Source organism: Anopheles coustani, chromosome X (assembly GCF_943734705.1).
Source record: "Anopheles coustani chromosome X, idAnoCousDA_361_x.2, whole genome shotgun sequence".
In the NCBI taxonomy this organism is placed as follows: domain Eukaryota; kingdom Metazoa; phylum Arthropoda; class Insecta; order Diptera; family Culicidae; genus Anopheles; species Anopheles coustani.
Window position 1 is genome coordinate 1,602,207 of NC_071290.1, and position 20,059 is coordinate 1,622,265.

At 51.8% G+C, this 20,059-nt stretch overlaps 2 protein-coding genes and 1 pseudogene across 2 annotated transcripts; 1 reads left to right on the forward strand and 2 right to left on the reverse strand.

Moving 5' to 3' along the window:
* Positions 1-2,723: 2,723 nt before the first annotated feature.
* Positions 2,724-6,097, forward strand: LOC131268794 (proton channel OtopLc-like). The gene is made up of 4 exons (XM_058271068.1): positions 2,724-2,795; positions 3,857-5,361; positions 5,433-5,864; positions 5,956-6,097. The coding sequence occupies exons 1-4, from the start codon at positions 2,724-2,726 to the stop codon at positions 6,095-6,097; spliced, it is 2,151 nt and encodes a 716-aa protein (XP_058127051.1).
* A 709-nt stretch (positions 6,098-6,806) lies between these two features.
* On the reverse strand, positions 6,807-8,674 carry LOC131268795 (uncharacterized). Its single transcript, XM_058271069.1, has 3 exons — positions 8,549-8,674; positions 7,838-8,485; positions 6,807-7,181 (listed from the first exon to the last, which is right to left on the reverse strand). Exons 1-3 carry the CDS (start codon positions 8,672-8,674, stop codon positions 6,807-6,809), a joined length of 1,149 nt encoding a protein of 382 aa, XP_058127052.1.
* A 7,523-nt stretch (positions 8,675-16,197) lies between these two features.
* LOC131268796 (uncharacterized) lies at positions 16,198-19,232 on the reverse strand (annotated as a pseudogene).
* Between the last annotated feature and the right edge of the window lie 827 nt (positions 19,233-20,059).

Sequence of the window (20,059 nt, forward strand, 5' to 3'; positions counted from 1 at the left end):
CCCTGTCATCAACCCCCGTTTTCTGGTGCGGCGGCTTTTAGTCGGAAAATCGGACATCACTTGGGCGGTGAGACCGCAACCCCCGGGCCCTGTCCCGTCCCGTCCCGGCTAGCTGTTCGCTTTTCCGCCATCCGCCATGTGGTTGTAACTCTCCCCCTGCCCACCACACCTTCTCCCTCTCACCCCCTCCTTGGGTTTTCTTGTGAAGAGCAACATTAAAGTGCATATCTCGCGCTCTACCGGTATTTTTTTCCCCTTCTTTCATTTTCCATGAGCTCATTTCTTCTTGTTTAGGTTGGAACACAGATACAGAATGGGCCGGTTTTACTTCATCGACACCGAATTAGGCCATATCCTGCATGGCGAAATGATTGAAACCTCCTCGCAGCATTAAACGGCCCTAACATTGATGCAAACTTCAATGCTTTCGTAGTGAATAATTGAATCGGAACGCCGATGCATGGTAAGTCATGCGACTTTTATGACAAACAAGTAAATGTTTCGAATAGCCACAGATGTAGAGTTGATAGTATCGCTTTAACAAGAAATCAACATTTACAAAGAAAGTACTGGTATACATTTTAGTAAAACTTACAAACCCAAAACAACAAGAGGTATTTAAAAGGAAAAAGCGACCCACAACAATTGCCATTAAAACGAAAAAAGGATATGCAAATTAGTTTAGATTACATAGCATCTGTTTGGGTAAAAGTTTTCTAAAGTTGCAAAAGAGAAAAACAGAGCAACTGTATAATCCTAGTATTGAAAATTGGCTCAAGTGAAACTGAACAATTTTCAAACAAACGTACCGTACAGCAAACATCATTTGCAAGCGCTTCTGTATTTAAAAGAATGGAAAACAAACGTATGCGAATAGAAAATGTTTAAAATCAATGTTAAAGTGGGTAAAAGCTAAATTAAAACATCATCAAAATACTTTTGAAAATCAGTTGAGGGAAATATGAATAGTATTGTTGCACAACATTTACAAAACTATTTAAAAGCTGCTTGGCATTGGAAGAACAAATGAACCGATTATGATGGGAAATGTTTACCATATGTGTTCGTGTCACACTGGACAGCACTTTCATCTCTTGGTGTGGTGTCTTATGTCATAAGGCCACAAATTAAGGCAGGTTTGATGACCCCAACCGGTAGAGTGGATCACGTAAACCTCTCCTAATGCGAACCATCACTACTGGCCTTTTCACTTATTGAACATTGTCATCCCCATCCAAGCCCGAGCCCGTTCGATTGGTGTGTTGGTAGCGCCTGGTGTTCTACTTTTATGTCACCATTTGACGTTCCCGTTCCGCCTCGACCCGGGTGTTTGATTGGTAAACAGTTGAACCGTGCTGGGCAATATTAATGCCCTGGCATAATTACAATCCTCCGTGCGATGTCGATGGCACCAGGGCATAGTAAACATAGCCATTTCCGTTTGAAAGTTGCTCTCTCATCCAGAAGTGGGCTTTTTAATAAGGAAGAGGGTAAGGCAAGTCGGTCGTCGGTGGGCTTTTATGCTGGCTTTTTTCTAATGAGAAGGCGTCAATCTCTTTACGTGTGACTCAGCGTTCGACATCTCCGATACCTCGTATAGGCGCTGCACGAGTTGCAGGTACGCGGGTTATTAACTCCCAGACCAGTAGTAGTTGGACGCCCCGTTTGGGTTTGATTTACGAGCCACCGAGTAAATCCGATCCGCCATAAAACTCGCCGCAATCACAACACGGGTTCCGGGTGAGGAGGAGGGAGTGGGGAAAAAACATGCGTGGGAAGGTGAGAGCATAAATATCGCCTCAATTACTTCCTCCATGTGCGGTTTGGTTACACACTACCCTTGTGGACATGCGTCACTTGGAGGCAGACTTCCAGACATTCCAGCCGACATTTGCGCGAGAGGTTTCGAGAACCTTGCGTCGCAATTGAGGAGGAAGGGGTAGGGTGTGTGCGGATTTCGTTAATTTATTGGTCAGCAATCAATTAGCAGTGATTCGTGACGAGTGTCATTACGATTGGCTTCCCGGGTTTTCGGGGTTGCGCGGATTTTGTTTCGGAGTGGGCAAATAAATCAGCGTAATCGAGCTTAATATATCCCGCCAACCCCGTGGCCCCCGGGTGTTGGGCCACCCGCTATCTTAAGCCACCTTCCCAACGGTGGGGACGGTGAGGTGAGCTAGTGCGTCTTTTCGCCGTCATTTCATCGATCTCGACGCGCCTCTAATCAGCTTGGGCCCCAGATCTTATCGCTCGAGGCTCGAAGGGGGGAACCCGGCTAAAAAGGGATTTTCTCGCCACCCCACCCGCCCTCTCGCACGAGTGTGTACGGGGTAGAACCCGGCGGGGTTGACCAGCTGATGCTTCCGTCAGTCATCGCGAGCGGCCCCACCGGGGACGAGGTGTGCGGTCAGAGCCTCCGGGGGTGCATCGGGCATTCGAGTTCCGGTCGATGGATAAATAAATGCGCAGCACCCGCGTTCGCAGCAGCGGTACAGACACTGGCGGATCGGTCGGACTCGGACAAGAGGCGACAACCCCCCCGAACTCCCTACCCCTCCGTTAAAGGCTGCGTACATTACTCACGCGCGGAGGAGGAGAAGGAGGAAGGAGGAGCACCACTGAAGCAGGGGGGCGGAAGCATCGCGTGACTGGTAGTCACCTTCAGGCCATCGGCGCTGCCGGAGTTCGCCTCAGTTCAGTACCGTGCAGTGTCCTGAGTCGACATGCTCTCAACAGCGACGAACGGCGACATCGAGGCCGGCCCCGAGCCTGCGTCGGTGCCCAGCCAAGCCCAGGTAAGCGCGCCACCGTGTTCCTCCCGAAATCGCCGCCAGTTCCCCCCAAAACACATTGGTTGTTTATATATATAGATTTCGAAACACCTTCACCTGTCATCCGGTTCGAGGCGCACTCCTTGGTTTTTATTTTGGAGGAGTCTCTCTTTCCGGTGCCGGTTTTGCTTCACCACAAGCGGACACGTGTCCCCCTCCCCCCCCCCCCCTCCACCCCGCAGACCCTCTGGATAGATGAAAGGGCCCCGGTATGCATGGGGTTTTCCTAGCGTCGCTAAGTATAACCCGAGCGCCGGTGGATTAGCCGTGCTTCAATTATCAAAGGGCCTCGGGTGGGCAACATCGGTGGCCGGGTTTTACACCCCCCCCCCCCCCTCCCTCCAGCCCGCGTGTGAGTCGTCTGGTCCGTGGAGTCGCGCCGTGTGCGCAATTTAACAGTTGATTGGAAATCTAAAGGAACCCTTTGCGGCGTCGATGGGACGAAGCTTCCCAAGGATGGTGGGATGGAGGGAGTTTGCTGCCGTCCATCTCTCGTGTTCGTTGGGAAAGATGGTGTACGGGGCTCGGGAGGCGTAAGGTAAAATAGCGGAAAAACGATAACTTGCGCTCCAGTGAGCCTTCAGCAACCTAATGAACTGTTTCATCCTGGATTGTGCCGGGGTTGTGAGTGTGTTTTGTCTGAGCCGATGGGGGAGGGGGGGGGGGGGGGGGGGAAGAAAAAAAACCCCTCCCCGGTGGTGGTGGGTGAGAGGGGCTGGATGGGGATGAACACAGTGTATCAAGCAGTTTCCGATCGAAATACCAGGCTTCTCCAGCTCGGACCAAGCCTTTTACTCGACTTTAATTTCCTGTGGTTTCGTAGGCGACGGTCCAAGGAGTGACGGGGGGGGGAGGGGGTGCGGGAACTGGGCGAATGGATTAGAAATATCAATTAGAACATCCACACATCGTTCGGGTGGGCGAGAAAGTAATTAAATTCAATGTGCTAGTCCGAGATAAGAGGTTGCTATATTTCGTGGAATCGCTTAACGACGCCTCCTATGGTTCAACTCCTATGGTTGCAGAATGTAAACCCGATGATGCTGACGGTACCGTCGATCGAGATCGAGGAGCCGCAGGATGCGGACGCACCGCCATCAACCCCAACCACCTATCAAAAGCGGCCGGCGTCGGTGTACTCCGTCGGCGGCCGGCCTCCTCCGATCATCCGCGCCGTCTCCTACCAGCCGTCCATCGCGGCGACGACGCACCAGTCGAGCGAACACCACATCCCGCCGCCCTCGACGCCGGAGGAGAAGTCCAAGTTCACCCGCCGCTACCTGGCCGGCGTCACCGGCATCAGCTACGCGCTGTTCCTCATCGTGTTCGGCCTGATCGCGTTCATCACCGACGCGGTGGAGAACAACGCGCGCTACCCGCTGGCGGAGGTGTTCGCGCTCTACATGGTCGCGACCGGCATCATCTACTTCGTGTTCCTGTACGTGGACATCCGGCTGTACGTGTGGCGCGCCCAGAAGGCGCTGCTGGAGCTGCAGAGGAGGCGCGAGCTGTACGAGGAGGAACTACAGCGAAGGGCAGCGCTGAACAACGGGTCGGCGGGCGGGGTGTTGGAGCTGGGCACAGCGAGCGCAAACGGTGTGGTGGAACCGGCGGCCTGGCAGATGGCACCGCTGAAGCCAATCCCGCACGACTACTGCTTCGTGACGGGGCGTCACGGGGAGATCATCTACCTGAAGCTCGGCGCGACCTGGTTCTGCTTCGGGCTGCTCATCCACTCGGTGCTACTGCTCTCCTACCAGGGCATCCTGATGAACAGCCGCGATGGCAAGTGGGCCCAGTGCGCGTCGAACACCACCATCGCGATGGAGGTGCTCTTCCTCGTATACTGTCTCTTTTTGATATTCTTCTTCTGGAAGTACGCAAACATTGTCATCAACCGCTACCGGGGACTGGCCCGGTTCGGTATCATGCACGCCATCGGCACCGCGCTCGCCTTCTGGGTGCTGACGATTGTGCGCGAGACGGTGGTAGCGATTCGCATCAAGCAGTCCTACTACGACGACTACTCGATCGGCGAGAACTCCACCTACTCGGAGGCGGAGGTAGGCAGGCAAGAGCGGGACTCGTCCATGCTCGCGCCAGGCGACTGCCCAGGCCCGGAGGAGCTCAACCAGGTGCTGGCGTCCTTCTCACCCTACCTATACCCCTTCGTAATCGAGTTCAATATCCTGATCGTGGGGCTGCTGTACATGATTTACGCCAACATCAGCAAGTGCCCGAAAAAGATCACGGTCAAGGGACACCGGGGGCATGGCGGGTCACACCACGGGCACGGCAGTGTGCACGGTGACCACGTCTCCAAGGGTGGAGGCAGTGTGCTCGACTTTGACGGCAAAAGCGAATGCAGCGATCATTGCGACGATACGCTCGATCACGAGGCGCAGGTGAAGACCCGGCTGGTCGTGTACGGTGACTGTCAGCACGCCAGTCGGGGTCTGTTCGCCGGTCTCATCCTGGTCGTCGCCACCATCGTCGTCATCATACTGTTCCACATCGCCTCCAGAGACGAGTAGGTTTCCTCAACCAGTACCATCCTGGAGATAGTGCACACCACCTAAAGCTCTCTCCTTGTCTTTGCAGTGACTACCGCGACACGGGCATTCTGCTGGACGGTATCTTCGAGGTGACGGTCCTCGGTATCATGATCCTCGCGACCGTCGCCGCCTACTTCCAGACGTCCAAGCTCGACATCAATCCGCACCCGATCTCGCGCCTCGACGACGTGCTGCTGTTCATCGCCATACCGGCGTTCTTCTCCGAGACGCTGTTCAGCATGATACCGGCGTTCGAGAACAGCTCCATCCTGAACGGCTTCATCGTGTTCACGCAGATCGTCCAGGTGCTGCTGCAGACGCCCTGGATATGCGACGCCCTGCGGCGCTGCTCCAACACCGAGGAGCTGCAGAAGAAGAAGCCGGGCAAGGAGCTGGTAACGTTCATGACCATCGCGAACGTGTCGCTCTGGATCTACTACACGTTCGCCGTCAAAACGGGCGACTTTGGTGACGAGCGGTACGTAGTCGGAGGTTTCCGAACATGGTTACGGAGCTGCGATGGCTAATTGGTGAAATCTCCCTCTCTCTCTCTCCCTCCCGCTTTGCAGCTACGACTACTACGGGGACGTACTGTGGTCCATCCTGAACCACCTGTCCCTGCCACTGATCATGTTCTACCGGTTCCACTCGTCCGTGTGTCTGGTCGACATCTGGAGGCATTCCTACGAACCTGGCGAGCTTGCCCACTGATGATGGGCCCCACCTCGTACGGGCATCGAGCTCGAAAACCAAGTATTACTAGAACCTACACCAATTTCTTATACATTCGCTGAGCCCGCTCCAGAGATAATGGATCGGATTTACCAGTAGCCTTCCGCGGAATTAGTCCTCCATAGGATTAGGAAGTACAATAGTGATAATCGTGAGGGTAAGAATATAACAAGTAAGCCGTCTATGACGAAAGCAGCGTGCGCAGTGTTCTCACGTGAAGAGGCTCGCAGTCCCCCGGTCGGTCGACCTTCCTGCTCCTCCATCGTTCCGGGCCCGGATTAGCCGTTTGGAAGCCTCTTCCAACCGTTGGATCTTGTCTCGGGGATTTCTGGCCTTTGTGTTTCCGTAATCCGGCGGCATTAGCCCCAACAAGCCAGCCGTAAGACTAGTGCAAAGAAAGGGCAAACAAAAGGGGTGGTCGTGTGCCCGCCCGCCCCGTACACATACACACATGCACTGCAATGTTGTGGTTGTTCAGTTTGTTCGCCATCGTCGCGCGAACACCGGCGGGCCGTGGTATGCGCTGACACGTCATCTGCATGAGCGTGCAGCAAAGAAAACAGCCTGTCCGAAATAAAAAACAGGAAAAAAGATGCGCCGCGCTTATCGGGTTCCGTTTTCGAGGTGGCAAAATCAGATAACAGGTGGGCGCCTCAGGTGCCCCGGTTATCGCGCCGGGGGCACCGGATTAGTGGCGCACACTATCGAGGATGACTTTCCGCGGTAGCACCTTCTGATAAAACGGCGTGGCCAACGCGTGCGAGCGTGACCGGAACAGGCCGAGCTCGGTGAGATACCGCGGCCGCTGGATCTCCGCCCGCTCGTGCAGATGCTCGATCAGGTAGCGCACCGAGCGCAGGTGGCGGATGTCTTGGAAGAGCGCCTTCAGCGTGCGCAGGTCGTCCGGGAAGTCGGGCCGGATGCTGTCGATCGCGTCCCGCCGGCAGCTCGTCCGCAGCTCCATCGGCAGGGTGCGGCCGAAGGCGACGTGGCGCTCGCGGGACGCCCGGGCCGCCCGCCGGTCACTCCGCATCACCTGAGCGATTCGCTTCTGCAGCGCCATCTGGGAAGTGAGAACCAAGAGTCAATACATCTCCCCCTTTTGGATGTCGGAATTGGCACAGATCATTATGATGTAAATAGGAACAGACAACAACATACCGCCTAATGATATAATAAAATGATTCACATGTAATTTAGCTTGCCTGAGAAATTGCTAATGCCCTTATCGAGACGAGGACTTTTAGTGTCAAATTGACTTTCCTTCCTCTAAACGGAACCTAGCCTGACGCCTGACTTCTTTCCAAAAACCCCATTTGGTAGAACGTTGCGTTATTACACCCTATAGCTATTCTGGGCAAAGGTGACAGTAAAAGTCCTCGCCAAATAAGGACATCATAATGTAAATATAACAGATGTCGCCTAATGATGTAATATAAATGATTTGTAATATTAGATTAGTTTGTAGTACGGGAAGTTGGTAAACGGGAAAAAACATCCTCTTCAGTTAGTTATTTCATGCCCCTGAATGTATGCAATCCTCAAACAAACAAACAAACAAACAAACCAATGGTTTTCGTAAACCAAGCAAAGACTTGCTTGCTTACATTACTGTAGCCTTCTAGTACTTTAGTGCAGTGATCTAAATATTCCTAGTCCAATTAGAAACTGGTCAAAGATGGAAATGGACAATGGTAGTGTGTGTATGTTGGTACTTACACTCTCGAGGTTCCAGTGGTAGGCGGCCTCGGCCGGTATGGCGCGCACCTCCTTCGTGTCGACGCGGATCGCCCGGGCCATCTCGTCCTCGATCTCGATCGAGAACAGCTGCTTGATGATGTCGCGCGTGATGTTGGACTTCTCCGCGCCGAGCCCGTTCAGCCACTCGGAGAAGTCCTGCGCGCCCAGGTCGATCAGCTCCTCGATCTGCTGGAACAGCGGCTTGTCGAGCAGCTTCTGGTCCGTCCGGTAGTACTTCGTCTGCCAGCGGATCCGCTCGTTGCTCGTCTTCCGCAGGAACCGCTCCATCCAGTTGCCGCCGGCTTCCGTCGCCCGCTGGCGCGATTCCGTCCGCTGTTCGACGGTCAGCTCGAACGGCTTCGCTCGACTGCTGCCCGCCCGGGTGGCCTCGCCCCCGTCCGTGTCATCACCGTCGGTCGTGCCTTCGGTGCCGTGCGACGACCCGGTCCGGGCACGCCCATCCGGTCCGGCTGATTGGCGCACGTCCTGCAACCGAACGGCCAGGATCCCTTCGAACTCCCGGTCGTCGAAGGGCGGCAGATCCATCTCCAACCGCTTCATGCGCTCGTACAGCCGCCTCGGCACGGTGTGGGTCATGTCCAGCGACGCCGGGTCGCGCGGAGTTTGCTGCAACCATTCCCGCTACAGAGGTGAGTCCCCAAAGCCCTGCCTCCGGCGCCCTTCGCTTACCACTTTCAGCTTGCTCTCCACATCCTTTATCAACACGTCCAGCTCGTGCTCAACCGCTTGCTGACGCGAGAAGCGCTTCACTCTCCGCTCATTACTGCTCGCCTTCATCACGCAATTATCGGACATTCCCGGAAAAGGGACACGGCACTTCAGCGACACTTATTTTCCGCACTCCGCCAGGGGAAAAACATTTACGCGTACAAAACAACACCCGCTGCCCAGCGTTACTATGACAGCGAGCCGTTTGCCCGAAAGCCTTGCCGTATTTCAAATAACCCAGAATTGAAACGCCCGAAGCTCGCTTGTTACAGACTTGCGCAATGACACCTTTTATCCCGATTTTGCGGAAGCTTCCCGGAAGTAAGAACTTTTCATGAGCACTTCTCGCTTTCGAAGCTGTAGCCAAAGAACTTTTAGTTGTCAAGCTTTGTTATGCGTGCTTGTAGAAGTAGCGGAAGCGTTTAAAGTTAAAACCATCGGCAGGTTTAAACCCGCCGTTAGAATGTCGGGCGAAAGGCTGCAATGATTTGCATATGCATATATCTCCCCATGTTTAGGAGGTGAATGTCATAACTGCATCAAAATCGAATTCGTGATAGCCGCAAGTTTTTCATCCACCAAACCCGTTTTCTCCAACTGCAAGTGTATAATTCATAGAGGTTTTCACGGGACTGGCAATACTTAAGCAACCCGTAGACGTTGCGAACTTGTACGCCTTTACATAGGCAATGCCAGGTTGTCAAATTGTTCGCGCGTACAAGTTCGCAACGTCTACGGGTTGCTTTACAATGCAGCCCATGCAGGTAACAGCTCCGAAGTAGCAAAAAAAAAAATGGCCGCCACTCGCGTGACACCGCGCCCTTAATGCAAAGCACAATGCGGAAAAAGATTATGCGGGTCAGATCAAAGGAAATGAAATATGCTACACACACACACGTATTTCTAGTGGTCTGGTCCAGTGCCCCTCCGCCGGACATCTGGTGCCGTGGTGCGCAGGAGGTAGAGAGAGAGAGAGAGAGAGAGAATAGAGAAAGATGTGAAACAAATGTTTCACAACGCAAAACAACACGAAACGGAAACGGTTCACACTTTCCTTGCACCTGGTTTCACCTAGCGCGGTAAAGGTACCGAACCTCGTTGATCAGTGGAAGCTTATCGAATGGAAAAGTAAGCGGCCTGCAGATATAAACAGAAGTTAGTTTTTATCCCAAACTTCCTGTTGTCCTTAGAACCGCACGTCGTCGGGAATTACGATCCCAGTTGAACCTCCTTCTCGTTCGTTTGATTCGCGCGATCGCATCTGGATATTGTACAGTTCGGTTTAATGTACCATTTTCCTGAGTTTCCCTACCATCCTTGCGGGAGTCCCGACGGTATCGACGGTGTGATCTTATCTTAATCTTTTTTGAAAGGTGTGATCAATTGTAGGAATCGATATCGAGCGCACTTTGGTGAACTCGTTCTCGCAAAAAACATCATCGACAGTATGGACTACTTTTAATTACGGATGTGGTTAGCGGCTGGATTTATTTTTTTGTTGAAAAAATAAAAAGTTGGAACCCCAAATTTGTTGTGGGGCCCAACTTGTTTCAATGTGGGGGGGGGGGGGGGGGGGGGGGGGGCGCTTGTTGATATTAATGTTGCAATTTTGCATCCGCAACACCAATGCTTACTAGGTGTGGGGGGGTGGGGGGGGTCTCAAGTGGCCTCTGGCCACTGGCAATCCCGAACAACCCCCCCCCCCCCCCCACCCCCCCCCCGAAGAAGGGGGGGAACCCTTTTTCGACGGGTTTTTGGGGGGATTTACCAGGGCTAGGATCAATGTGTGGAGGGGAACGCACAACAAAGTCCCCCCCCCCCCCCCCCCCCCTCTCAACCCTCAAACTTATTTACTTATCATTTAAGCCTTAAAAGTAGTGAGAAATAAAACCCCCAACAAACATTCACAATTTGTGGGAAAATCCTACCGGGATTCGAACCCGGTCGGTTCCCCCCCACCGCATGGGTTTGCTACCACTGCGCCACGGGACTTTCGGAGCCATACGTATCAGTGATTTCCCTTCATGTCTGTCGCGGACAAATGATGTACAGGTTGAGCCTGCTTGAGTCTTAAGTCCCGGTGGTTTGGTGTTCGAGTCCCCCGTCAGGGAAATATCTTTTTTCATGCCAAATCAAATTTTTTTCAACATTTACCATTCAAGCAGTGATAATTCCCCTATACTACGAAAAACTACGGCATCGCTCTTGATAAACCCTTGTTCCGGTCCCGTAAAGTAAAGATAAGCAAATTCTCATCTCAGATAAGACATTCTCTTCTTTCGCTTTTAATCCTTTGTTTTCAATCTAGAACGAGATTCGAATCGCATTGAGTGGACTTATTTTATACCAATTGAGCCACTGAGATCGGTTTGCTTTACATTTTAAAAGTTTAATGATGAATGGTTTTCAACGGTCAATTTGAAGTAACATTTCTTTTCATTCATTCATTTTGACACACAATTGGAAACAACGTTAGGAAACCCGTTTGTCGTTAAACAATCGTCCCATCGTTCTGCTCATTCATTGTTTAACCGTCGAACATGATAATAACTCGTTAACAAACCACGACCACGAATGTGCACCGTTCCGGGTTTGTGAACCCCCGCCCCTCACCGGTTCTCGGTAAACGCAAACCCGAAATACCTTTAAACATTCCACCACCGAACGCCGAACTGCTTTAGCCCCGAATGCAACCGCCAAAAACGGCTTGAGATTTATGTTACACATTATAAAAGGGGGGGGGGTGAAGCTTAAAACTACACACCCCTCAAACCAACCCCCCCTAGTCGGCGTCCTCCGGCGGCGATGGGACACTTTTAAAACCGTGCCGAAGGGAGTGGGAAAATCATATTGGAACGTTTTACAATTCGTGCCTTGATAAAGTGGCATCAGCACACATACACACACACACACACACACGCTAAAAGAGCAGCGTCACCCGTTTTGCATGCTCTCGTGTGTAGGAGGAGTAAAATTCGGCATGCGTTTTGGCACTTGGAAAACCGGGGGAGGGGGGAGGAGGGGGGGGGGGGGGATTTAGTTGCCAGGAAATAACCTAATATCCTCCGTGCATCCGTTTGCTTTCCCTTTGCGCATCGCATTTTCTCGCGCGATTGAGACGTGAACCTTGTGGGGGGAGGAAGTGACGAATTGGGGGGGAGGGTTTTTTTTATTATTTTTTATTTGTGCCGGAGGGTCGATGTCGAATACGCACGTATAGCTCTCGACGGGGGTTGAATAGTTGGGGGGGGGGGGGGTGCGATGAAGGATATGGTTCGCAGAATTCGCTAGCAAACACACACACACACACGTGCAACATACATATAAGGAGAGAGAGATAGAGAGAGGGAGGGACGGAACAAATGGGATTGGGTATTTAAAGAGAAACCAAACCAAAAACCGAACCGTTTTCACCACTGGCCTGTGCTTCGGCCATTGGCGTTGTTTGGTCCGCAATTGAGATGCACCGGCGGCGTCGGACCATCTCCCCCACCCGCGCACCGCATTTCCGCATACGTGCTAGCACCTCCACCGGGAAGCCGGGGAAAATAAAACCCGGAGTGTGTGAATAATAAACTTCTCGCAGCCCGTATAAAAAGATTTATGGGAAAAGATTTATCACGAATCTTCTTTCCCCGGGTCTCTCGAGGAGCGCGGTACCCCCGAACCTCCCCCCACCCTTCCCCGAAGCACAAACAATCGACACAGTCCCCCCTCAATCGCTAGACGGTATTGGAAAATAATCAAATTAGTCACGGGGCCCAGACAAATAGAGGGAAACATTTTCCGCTCCCCCAAATTTCCGTCGGGCGAAGTCGGGATGCGCGTGATAACAAAAAGTCAAACGTCGAAAGCGGCAATAAGTAACGCAATTACACGTCATCACACGCTGAAGGAGGGTGATGGAGGGGGGGGGGGAGAGAAGTCCGGGAAAATGTTACCCGCTCCCTCCTTCATCTTGGTGATTTTTAATTACTGTCCCGTTGCTTCGGTTCGTTGTCGAGTTGATTAAAAACCGGATGTGATAAGAGAAAACGGGAAAATAAAATGGATATATCCTTCGTTACGTTCCTTCAACACCTGCGTTATCAAGGCTAGCGGACGGGAATGCCTCCAACCTGAGTTCAGAGTGTGAAAAGTTAACTCTTCAATCGATTCAGTTCACTAGGATGATTCGACTGAGTTGTATAAAACTCACGCGAGAATCGCCATATCCATTCTGAGTGAATTAAGAATTGACTGTTCACTTCAATTCACCCACCGTGAATAGACTGGATTTAACTTACTGAATCTTTTTTAATTGTGCCCTTTTTCCATTCGCTTTCAGATAGTCCCTGTTGTCGGCGAACCACCATCCCCCCCCCCCCCCAAACCCCGCTAGCATGTAAACGGCACCCTTATCGCGATGTCAGTCGGCGAGTGAAAGCACGCGAAGGAATGCTCGTCAATAACCATTTTCCAGTTGGAATTTGTTTGCCGGAGAAAGTGTGGGGAGCAACGGGGGAGTACTGTCATCACTCGCACTCCCGTTCCGTTCGTGCTTGTTTTCTTTTCCCCTTCCCCCTTCCAATTTGACACCTTTGACATTTTTCTTCGCTTTCCGCGCTTAATGATGTGCGGAGTTTATGCAAACAAACAGAAAGGGGCACCAGTACCGTCGGGAAAAATCGAAAGGGGTGACGACGACGACGGCAGATCGTGTGGCAATAAAAGGCGATGGGCAAACACCGATGGCGGGAGACGAGGGGGGGGGGATATTTTCGAAAGAAAAATTTAATTTCATGCAAAACTTTCCTTGCCGTCCAACTTTCCGTCAATGAGCTTCGCTCTTACTTTTCCCACTGGCAGGGGGAGGGCGGGCGGGTGATATTAGGTGGAGAATGGAAATGAGTAACGCTAGGCGTCGCCTATCGATTCCAATAATCGCCAAAATCCCGTCAATGCCAGTTAATGAACAGATTTCGATCGATTCCAACGGGATTCGCCGAAGTCTTTATAAAATTTTATAATTCTCAGTTTCAAAGTCCCGTGATGAGATGAGGTAATAAATCCTACGATTTTACAGTGCACGTGAAAAGCTCTAACTGGAAACGGGACTCGAGAACACGGGTTTACCAAAAGCGAAGCCGCAGTCTTAGTAAACATGTTTACTATTTGGCTGTCACTACCGACCTCGTGCTGGCGCGTCATTGCTTGCATCCTCGAGGATCCTTATCTGTGCATCGTTTCGTCCTTCCAGTTCCAGTTCGGTAGTGCATCAGAGCGGATGTTAGCAGTGCTCAAGTTTCCTGAAAGGGTTAGCGGAAAAGTAAGGTTACGGCACGACCGCGTGGTCACCCCGAGCTGGAGCTCAGGTCAGAAAAATCCTAGCTGCCGCACATCTCGTTCTGTTTGAGTCAATCAAGCGGACCACGAGTTCTTGTGTCCTGACAACGGAAGGAATTATCCCTCCCGTGGCCGGCGGGTGGACATATGGCTGTTATTAGCCGGTCCTAAAGGACGAGCCCCTTCATAGGAGTTCGGACAGAGTCGGTACGCCTCTGATTACGAGTAAGGGAACAAACGTTCGACTTAGCGTAGGAGGATATACCCCGACTCGCATAGCGAAAGAAGAAGAAGAAGTTTCGTCCTTCGGTCGGCTGCTCCCCTGGTAAGATTGCATTCTCGTTACATGCTTTTACAATTCCTTTCCTTGTAGGCCGCAGAGTTGCAGAACTGTCCTCGAAGGCGATCAGAGGTTTCCTTCCGCTGGCGGATACTAATGTCAGCAGGATCAGTGACCGCTGGAACCATGGCCCGATGGGAATGCGTCTACGTAGATTGAATGCTTCACCGATAACGCTGAGGAACAACTGGTTTATTAGCATCAATATAAGGATCCGTAAGATACAGTTCTTTTCTAAGTATGTGATCGTATGTTTCCATCAAGCCATATGATACCAATCTCAAAGCGGTTATCTGTCTATTGTTTCCTCTTTCAGCGTTCCAGGGCGCTTCGAGTGAGTAGTGTGTTTGTGGTGCCAGATCTTCACAGGAACGATTGCTGTGATGTGCGGCGGTAGAAGACAAGGATACACAAGGTCCATCTTAGCCTTGTCGTCTTCGTATCAATCGGTTGGTTGGCCTTTCCCTCTTAGGGAAAATTAGGCCCCAATGTGCAGTTGTCCGCTCCGATCAACACCTGAGGTTTAACGCCAGCGTAGGAGTCGGTTTTCGCTCCCGTAATATGTTCGTATCGCTTGGACAGTGATACCGAGTTTCTTCAATAGTTTATATGGCGCTTACTTATCGTCAAAGGCGCCGGGAAGTGTACGTGCTAAGCGGACTGATCCGGTCTCCTTGCGTTTCTGGTTACCGGTCCAGCTAATACACAGGGGTCGCGGAACTCGACTTAACCCCAGCTCTTCGACCAGGTCGTGTTCGATGGAGCCGTATGCCATTTGTTTTGCGGCCCCTCAGCTCGTTTGCAAACCTTCGACGCGCTGCGACACCATTTGTGTGTGTTTATGTGAGTATTATTTTATTGTTCAAACAGATTTATTATTTTCTTGGACACAAGAGTTGAAGCTACAAAAGTTTTACTACTGTGTAGACATACATTCACTAACAAACTGTCAACCTCTCGAGACCAAATCCAAATAACACTACACAAGCATCAACAAACTTTCTTTCAACCAGCGGTTATCTACACAGTTCCAGTTACATTAAAAAGCAAACACTTTATCCTAATCAATTGAAATCCATCCACGCTAGGCTAGGCAATGATCCTTAACAACTTTCCCTAAGCTTGGGGTCACAACTCCGACGAGGAAGCAAAGGGGAATCACCAAGGCATACTCCAAGTAAAATTTTTATTTAATTACCTATGTTACACAAGAATTTGCTCCGTTAGTGCCTCTTAAATCGACCGTACTTGTACAATTATTTCCCTAATTAAACCTGCGGCGCTCGGAAGCTCGTAACACTTGCGCAAAGTGAATGTGAAATCAGCTTTTCAAACAAGCCACACAACAATATAAGATGTTAGTAGAAGGATAAAAATATCCTTGAGTTTACTATACCCTAAGTTCGGGTATATTTAATGAGATGCTTTGGAGAAATATTATTGTAAAACAATCCAAAAGCTGAGTTTACATTGTTAGTTTCACAGCTACTTGCAGTATCGTTCGATCCTATTTATATCTAACGAAAACACCACCAAAATGTAACAGCGATTGCAGCATTGTCCGTCCTAGTGTGATAACGGTTTGATTTGAACACCTGTCACTACGCCATCTCACCTGTCACTAAGCCTTCTCACCTCTCACTACGCCATCTCACCTGTCACTAAGCCCACTCACCTGTCACCGCCACTCTGTCAAAGTGACTTCCTCTGAAACCATGTGCTTTTACTAACCTACAAAGCTACTAACTTCTCACGTAAGTTTTACGTTCTTTTTATGTCTATCACGGCATTTTTACTTGCCGGAAGGACTTTATTGCCCCCTACCGTGTCCTGTTCATCAAATATTAAGGTATGTTACAAAAATACCCCAAGAAACCTACATGATTGAGTAAACCTAACCTTCCTACACCTAATCCTCGCTCGATCTTCCTTTTTTTTGGCATTCTTAGATGGTTCTGGCCTGCTCTTTGCGCCGATAGCACCTTTGCACATCGCCGAACAGCGTGATCATGGCCAGCGCCAGCCCGACCAGCGTCCAGATGAACACCCCACCGAGGCTCTCCGCATCGGGAAAGTCCGCATCGAGCCGCTCGTTTACTCGCCGGAAGCCGTCCGCCGCACTCGCCACCGGCTCCGCCGACTCGATGACGGTGAGAATGTTGATGTTCTGCTCCTTGATCAGATAGTCCCAGAACTGCGCCGGATCGTTGCCGCTCGAGAGCGTCCGATGGCGCCACATCTGGTACAGCGCGTCCTCGGCGTTCTTCATGTTCCGGAAGTAGTCATGTGTGCACGAGTTCTGCACGACCGTGTACTTGATGCGGTTCTGGCGCGACAGTTGCTCAAGGGACTGGACTGGTGTTTGCATGCGCTCCACCGTGAGGAACGCGGCCAGGTTTACGGTAAACGTCGCGAGCATGAGCACCACGAACAGCCAGTAGGCAGCGACCAGAGCTTGCCCGGAGAGTGCCTTCGGAGCTTCATCACCACGCAGAATCTCGTACTTGATCTCTGCCGAATCGTGGATGAAGGCAAAGTCCGCATCGAGACGCTCGTTTACTCGCCGGAAGCCGTCCGCCGCACTCGATGGCGGCGAGAATGTTGATGTACTGCTCCTTGATCAGATAGTCCCAGAACTGCGCCGGATCGTTGCCGCTCGAGAGCGTCAGATGGCGCCATATCTGGTACAGCACGTCCTCGGCGTTTTTCATGTTCCGGTAGTAGTCATGTCAAGGGACTGGATGAGGTCAACGCGAACCAGCAGCTTTCCTTCATCGTAAAGTTCCTGCGTGTAGGAAAGTCAGTGGAGTAATCGGAAACGAACACAGTGGAGGAGTTACAATATCTTAGGGAACCTGATCTCTTACCGACACTCGTACGGATAGGCGACCTTGTTGATTCTTGCACTGTAGGGCGAGAACTTGTCCAGCAACCGATGCGAAAGCGAGCCCCACAACTACAGCCAGTGCTCCATACAAATAGACGTACTTGCTGATGCGTTGCCGGTGATCACAGGATATCAATCTGGCCGATACCGATCGGTTTATGGCTGGCCGGAAGGTCTATGCAGATCAGCAGCTGGGATCCTTTGCGATGGTCCACAAATTTGACCGCCCGGATCTGGACCACCTTCGAGCGGAGAGCGTCGTCAATGAGAAACAACGGCAGCAACACGTTCTTGGTGCCCGTCACAAACGCTCCGCTGCGTGGAAAGCGAAACCGCCAGCCTCTTGACGTCGTCCGTGTGACTAAGTTTGATGGACCTAAATGGTTACTTCAATCATCCTCGCCTCCTCCCGATCAACCTCCACTTCCTGAGTGCATGATGACAGACCGGTTGTTCTGTGACCTCTCCAATCTTCGATTTCCAGAGTGAGAACACCCCACCGAGCCTCTCCAGCGTGGTGCCCTCGCTGTCGTCCGTGTTCGGGCACTGGCCGCGCGCCGAGTTATTCCAGAACTTTGCCGTGAGCGACTCGAAGAAGTGCTCCTTCTGCAGCTCCAGTATGAAGTAGCTCAGATCTTCCTGCAGATGGCTGCCCTACTATCCAGTACGGATGCTCGGCAAACACCTCGCCCACCTCGGTGAAGTTGCAGTTGCGCAGAATCTCGTACTTGATCTCGGCCGAATCGTGGATGAAGACAAAGTCCGCATCGAGCCGCTCGTTTACTCGCCGGAAGCCGTCCGCCGCACTCGCTACTGGCTCTGCCGACTCGATGGCGGCGAGAATGCTGATGTACTGTTCCTTGATCAGATAGTCCCAGAACTGCGCCGGATCGTTGCCGCTCGAAAGCGTCAGATGGCGCCATATCTGGTACAGCACGTCCTCGTCGTTCTTCATGTTCCGGAAGTAGTCATGTCAAGGGACTGGACGAGGTCAATGCGAACCAGCAGCTTTCCTTCATCGTAAAGTTCCTGCGTGTGGGAAAGTCAGTGGAGTAATCGGAAATGAACACAGTGGAGGAGTTACAATATCTTAGGGAACCTGATCTCTTACCGACACTCGTACGGATAGGCGACCTTGTTGATTCTTGCACTGTAGGGCGAGAACTTGTCCAGCAACCGATGCGAAAGCGAGCCCCACAACTACAGCCAGTGCTCCATACAAATAGACGTACTTGCTGATGTGTTGCCGGTGATCACAGGATATCAATCTGGCCGATACCGATCGGTTTATGGCTGGCCGGAAGGTCTATGCAGATCAGCAGCTGGGATCCTTTGCGATGGGCTATAAATGTGACCGCCCGGATCTGGATCACCTTCATGCGGAGAGCGTCGTCAATGAGAAACAACGGCAGCAACACGTCCATGGTGCCCGTCACAAACGCTCTGCTGCGTGGCAAGCGAAACCGCCAGGCTCATGACGGTCGTCCGTGTGACTAAGTTTGCTGGACCTAAATGGTTACTTCAATCATCCTCGCCTCCTCCCGATCAACCTCCACTTCCTGAGTGCATGATGACAGACCGGTTGTTCTGTGACCTCTCCAATCTTCGATTTCCAGAGTGTGAACACCCCACCGAGGCTCTCCAGCGTGGTGCCCTCGCTGTCGTCCGTGTTCGGGCACTGGCCGCGCCCCGAGTTATTCCAGAACTTTGCCGTGAGTGACTCGAAGAAGTGCTCCTTCTGCAGCTCCAGTATGAAGTAGCTCAGATCTTCCTGCAGATGGCTGCCCTACTATCCAGTACGGATGCTCGGCAAACACCTCGCCCACCTCGGTGAAGTTGCAGTTGCGCAGAATCTCGTACTTGATCTCGGCCGAATCGTGGATGAAGACAAAGTCCGCATCGAGCCGCTCGTTTACTCGCCGGAAGCCGTCCGCCGCACTCGCTACTGGCTCTGCCGACTCGATGGCGGCGAGAATGCTGATGTACTGTTCCTTGATCAGATAGTCCCAGAACTGCGCCGGATCGTTGCCGCTCGAAAGCGTCAGATTGCGCCACATCTGGTACAGCACGTCCTCGTCGTTCTTCATGTTCCGGAAGTAGTCATGTCAAGGGACTGGACGAGGTCAACGCGAACCAGCAGCTTTCCTTCAGGGCGTACTGTAGGGCGAGAACTTGTCCAGCAAACCGATGCGAAAGCGAGCCCCACAACTACAGCCAGTGGTCCATACAAATAGACGTACTTGCTGATGCTTTGCCGGTGATCACAATATATCAATCCGGCCGATACCGATCGGTTTATGGCTGGCTGGAAAGTCCATGCAGATCAGCAGCTGGGATCCTTTGCACAACTTTGACCGCCCGGATCTGGACCACCTTCAAGCGGAGAGCGTCGTCAATGAGAAACAACGGCAGCAACACGTCCTTGGTGCCCGTCACAAACGCTCCGCTGCGTGGCAAGCGAAACCGCCAGGCTCATGACGTCGTCCGTGTGACTAAGTTTGCTGGACCTAAATGGTTACTTCAATCATCCTCGCCTCCTTCCGATCAACCTCCACTTCCTGAGTGCATGATGACAGACCGGTTGTTCTGTGACCTCTCCAATCTTCGATTTCCAGTGTGTGTGTGTAGTTCGAGGCTTAATGGAACAGAGCCCCGTTGATCCCACGCCTCTTCTCGGTCTTCAGGAGGCCAAAGATTCCTTAGAAAACTAGCTATTTTCCTTCCGAAATGTGTGGTCGCAAACTTCCGGATTAGCTTTTGGTGCTATTCGTGTGTCAGTTTAGTGTAGACAGCGTAAGATGTTGTCGGGAAGGGATACCAATGTCCTTTCGATCCCCCTCGTCCTCCAAACAGCCAAATTGACTTGCGAGTGCGACGTCCGTGAGGTAAAATTCATCGAAAATCGGCACGGCGCGTGTGC

Excerpts from the sequence above, each read along its gene's own strand:
- LOC131268795 (XM_058271069.1), bottom strand. The coding sequence starts at position 8,674 with ATGTCCGATAATTGCGTGATGAAGGCGAGCAGTAATGAGCGGAGAGTG. Across the intron at positions 8,486-8,548 it reads TGGAGAGCAAGCTGAAAGTG|CAAACTCCGCGCGACCCGGC; the intron begins GTAAGCGAAGGG and ends GAATGGTTGCAG. Across the intron at positions 7,182-7,837 it reads ACCACTGGAACCTCGAGAGT|ATGGCGCTGCAGAAGCGAAT; the intron begins GTAAGTACCAAC and ends CTCACTTCCCAG.
- LOC131268794 (XM_058271068.1), top strand. The coding sequence starts at position 2,724 with ATGCTCTCAACAGCGACGAACGGCGACATCGAGGCCGGCCCCGAGCCT. Across the intron at positions 2,796-3,856 it reads CGGTGCCCAGCCAAGCCCAG|AATGTAAACCCGATGATGCT; the intron begins GTAAGCGCGCCA and ends CTATGGTTGCAG. Across the intron at positions 5,362-5,432 it reads CACATCGCCTCCAGAGACGA|TGACTACCGCGACACGGGCA; the intron begins GTAGGTTTCCTC and ends TTGTCTTTGCAG.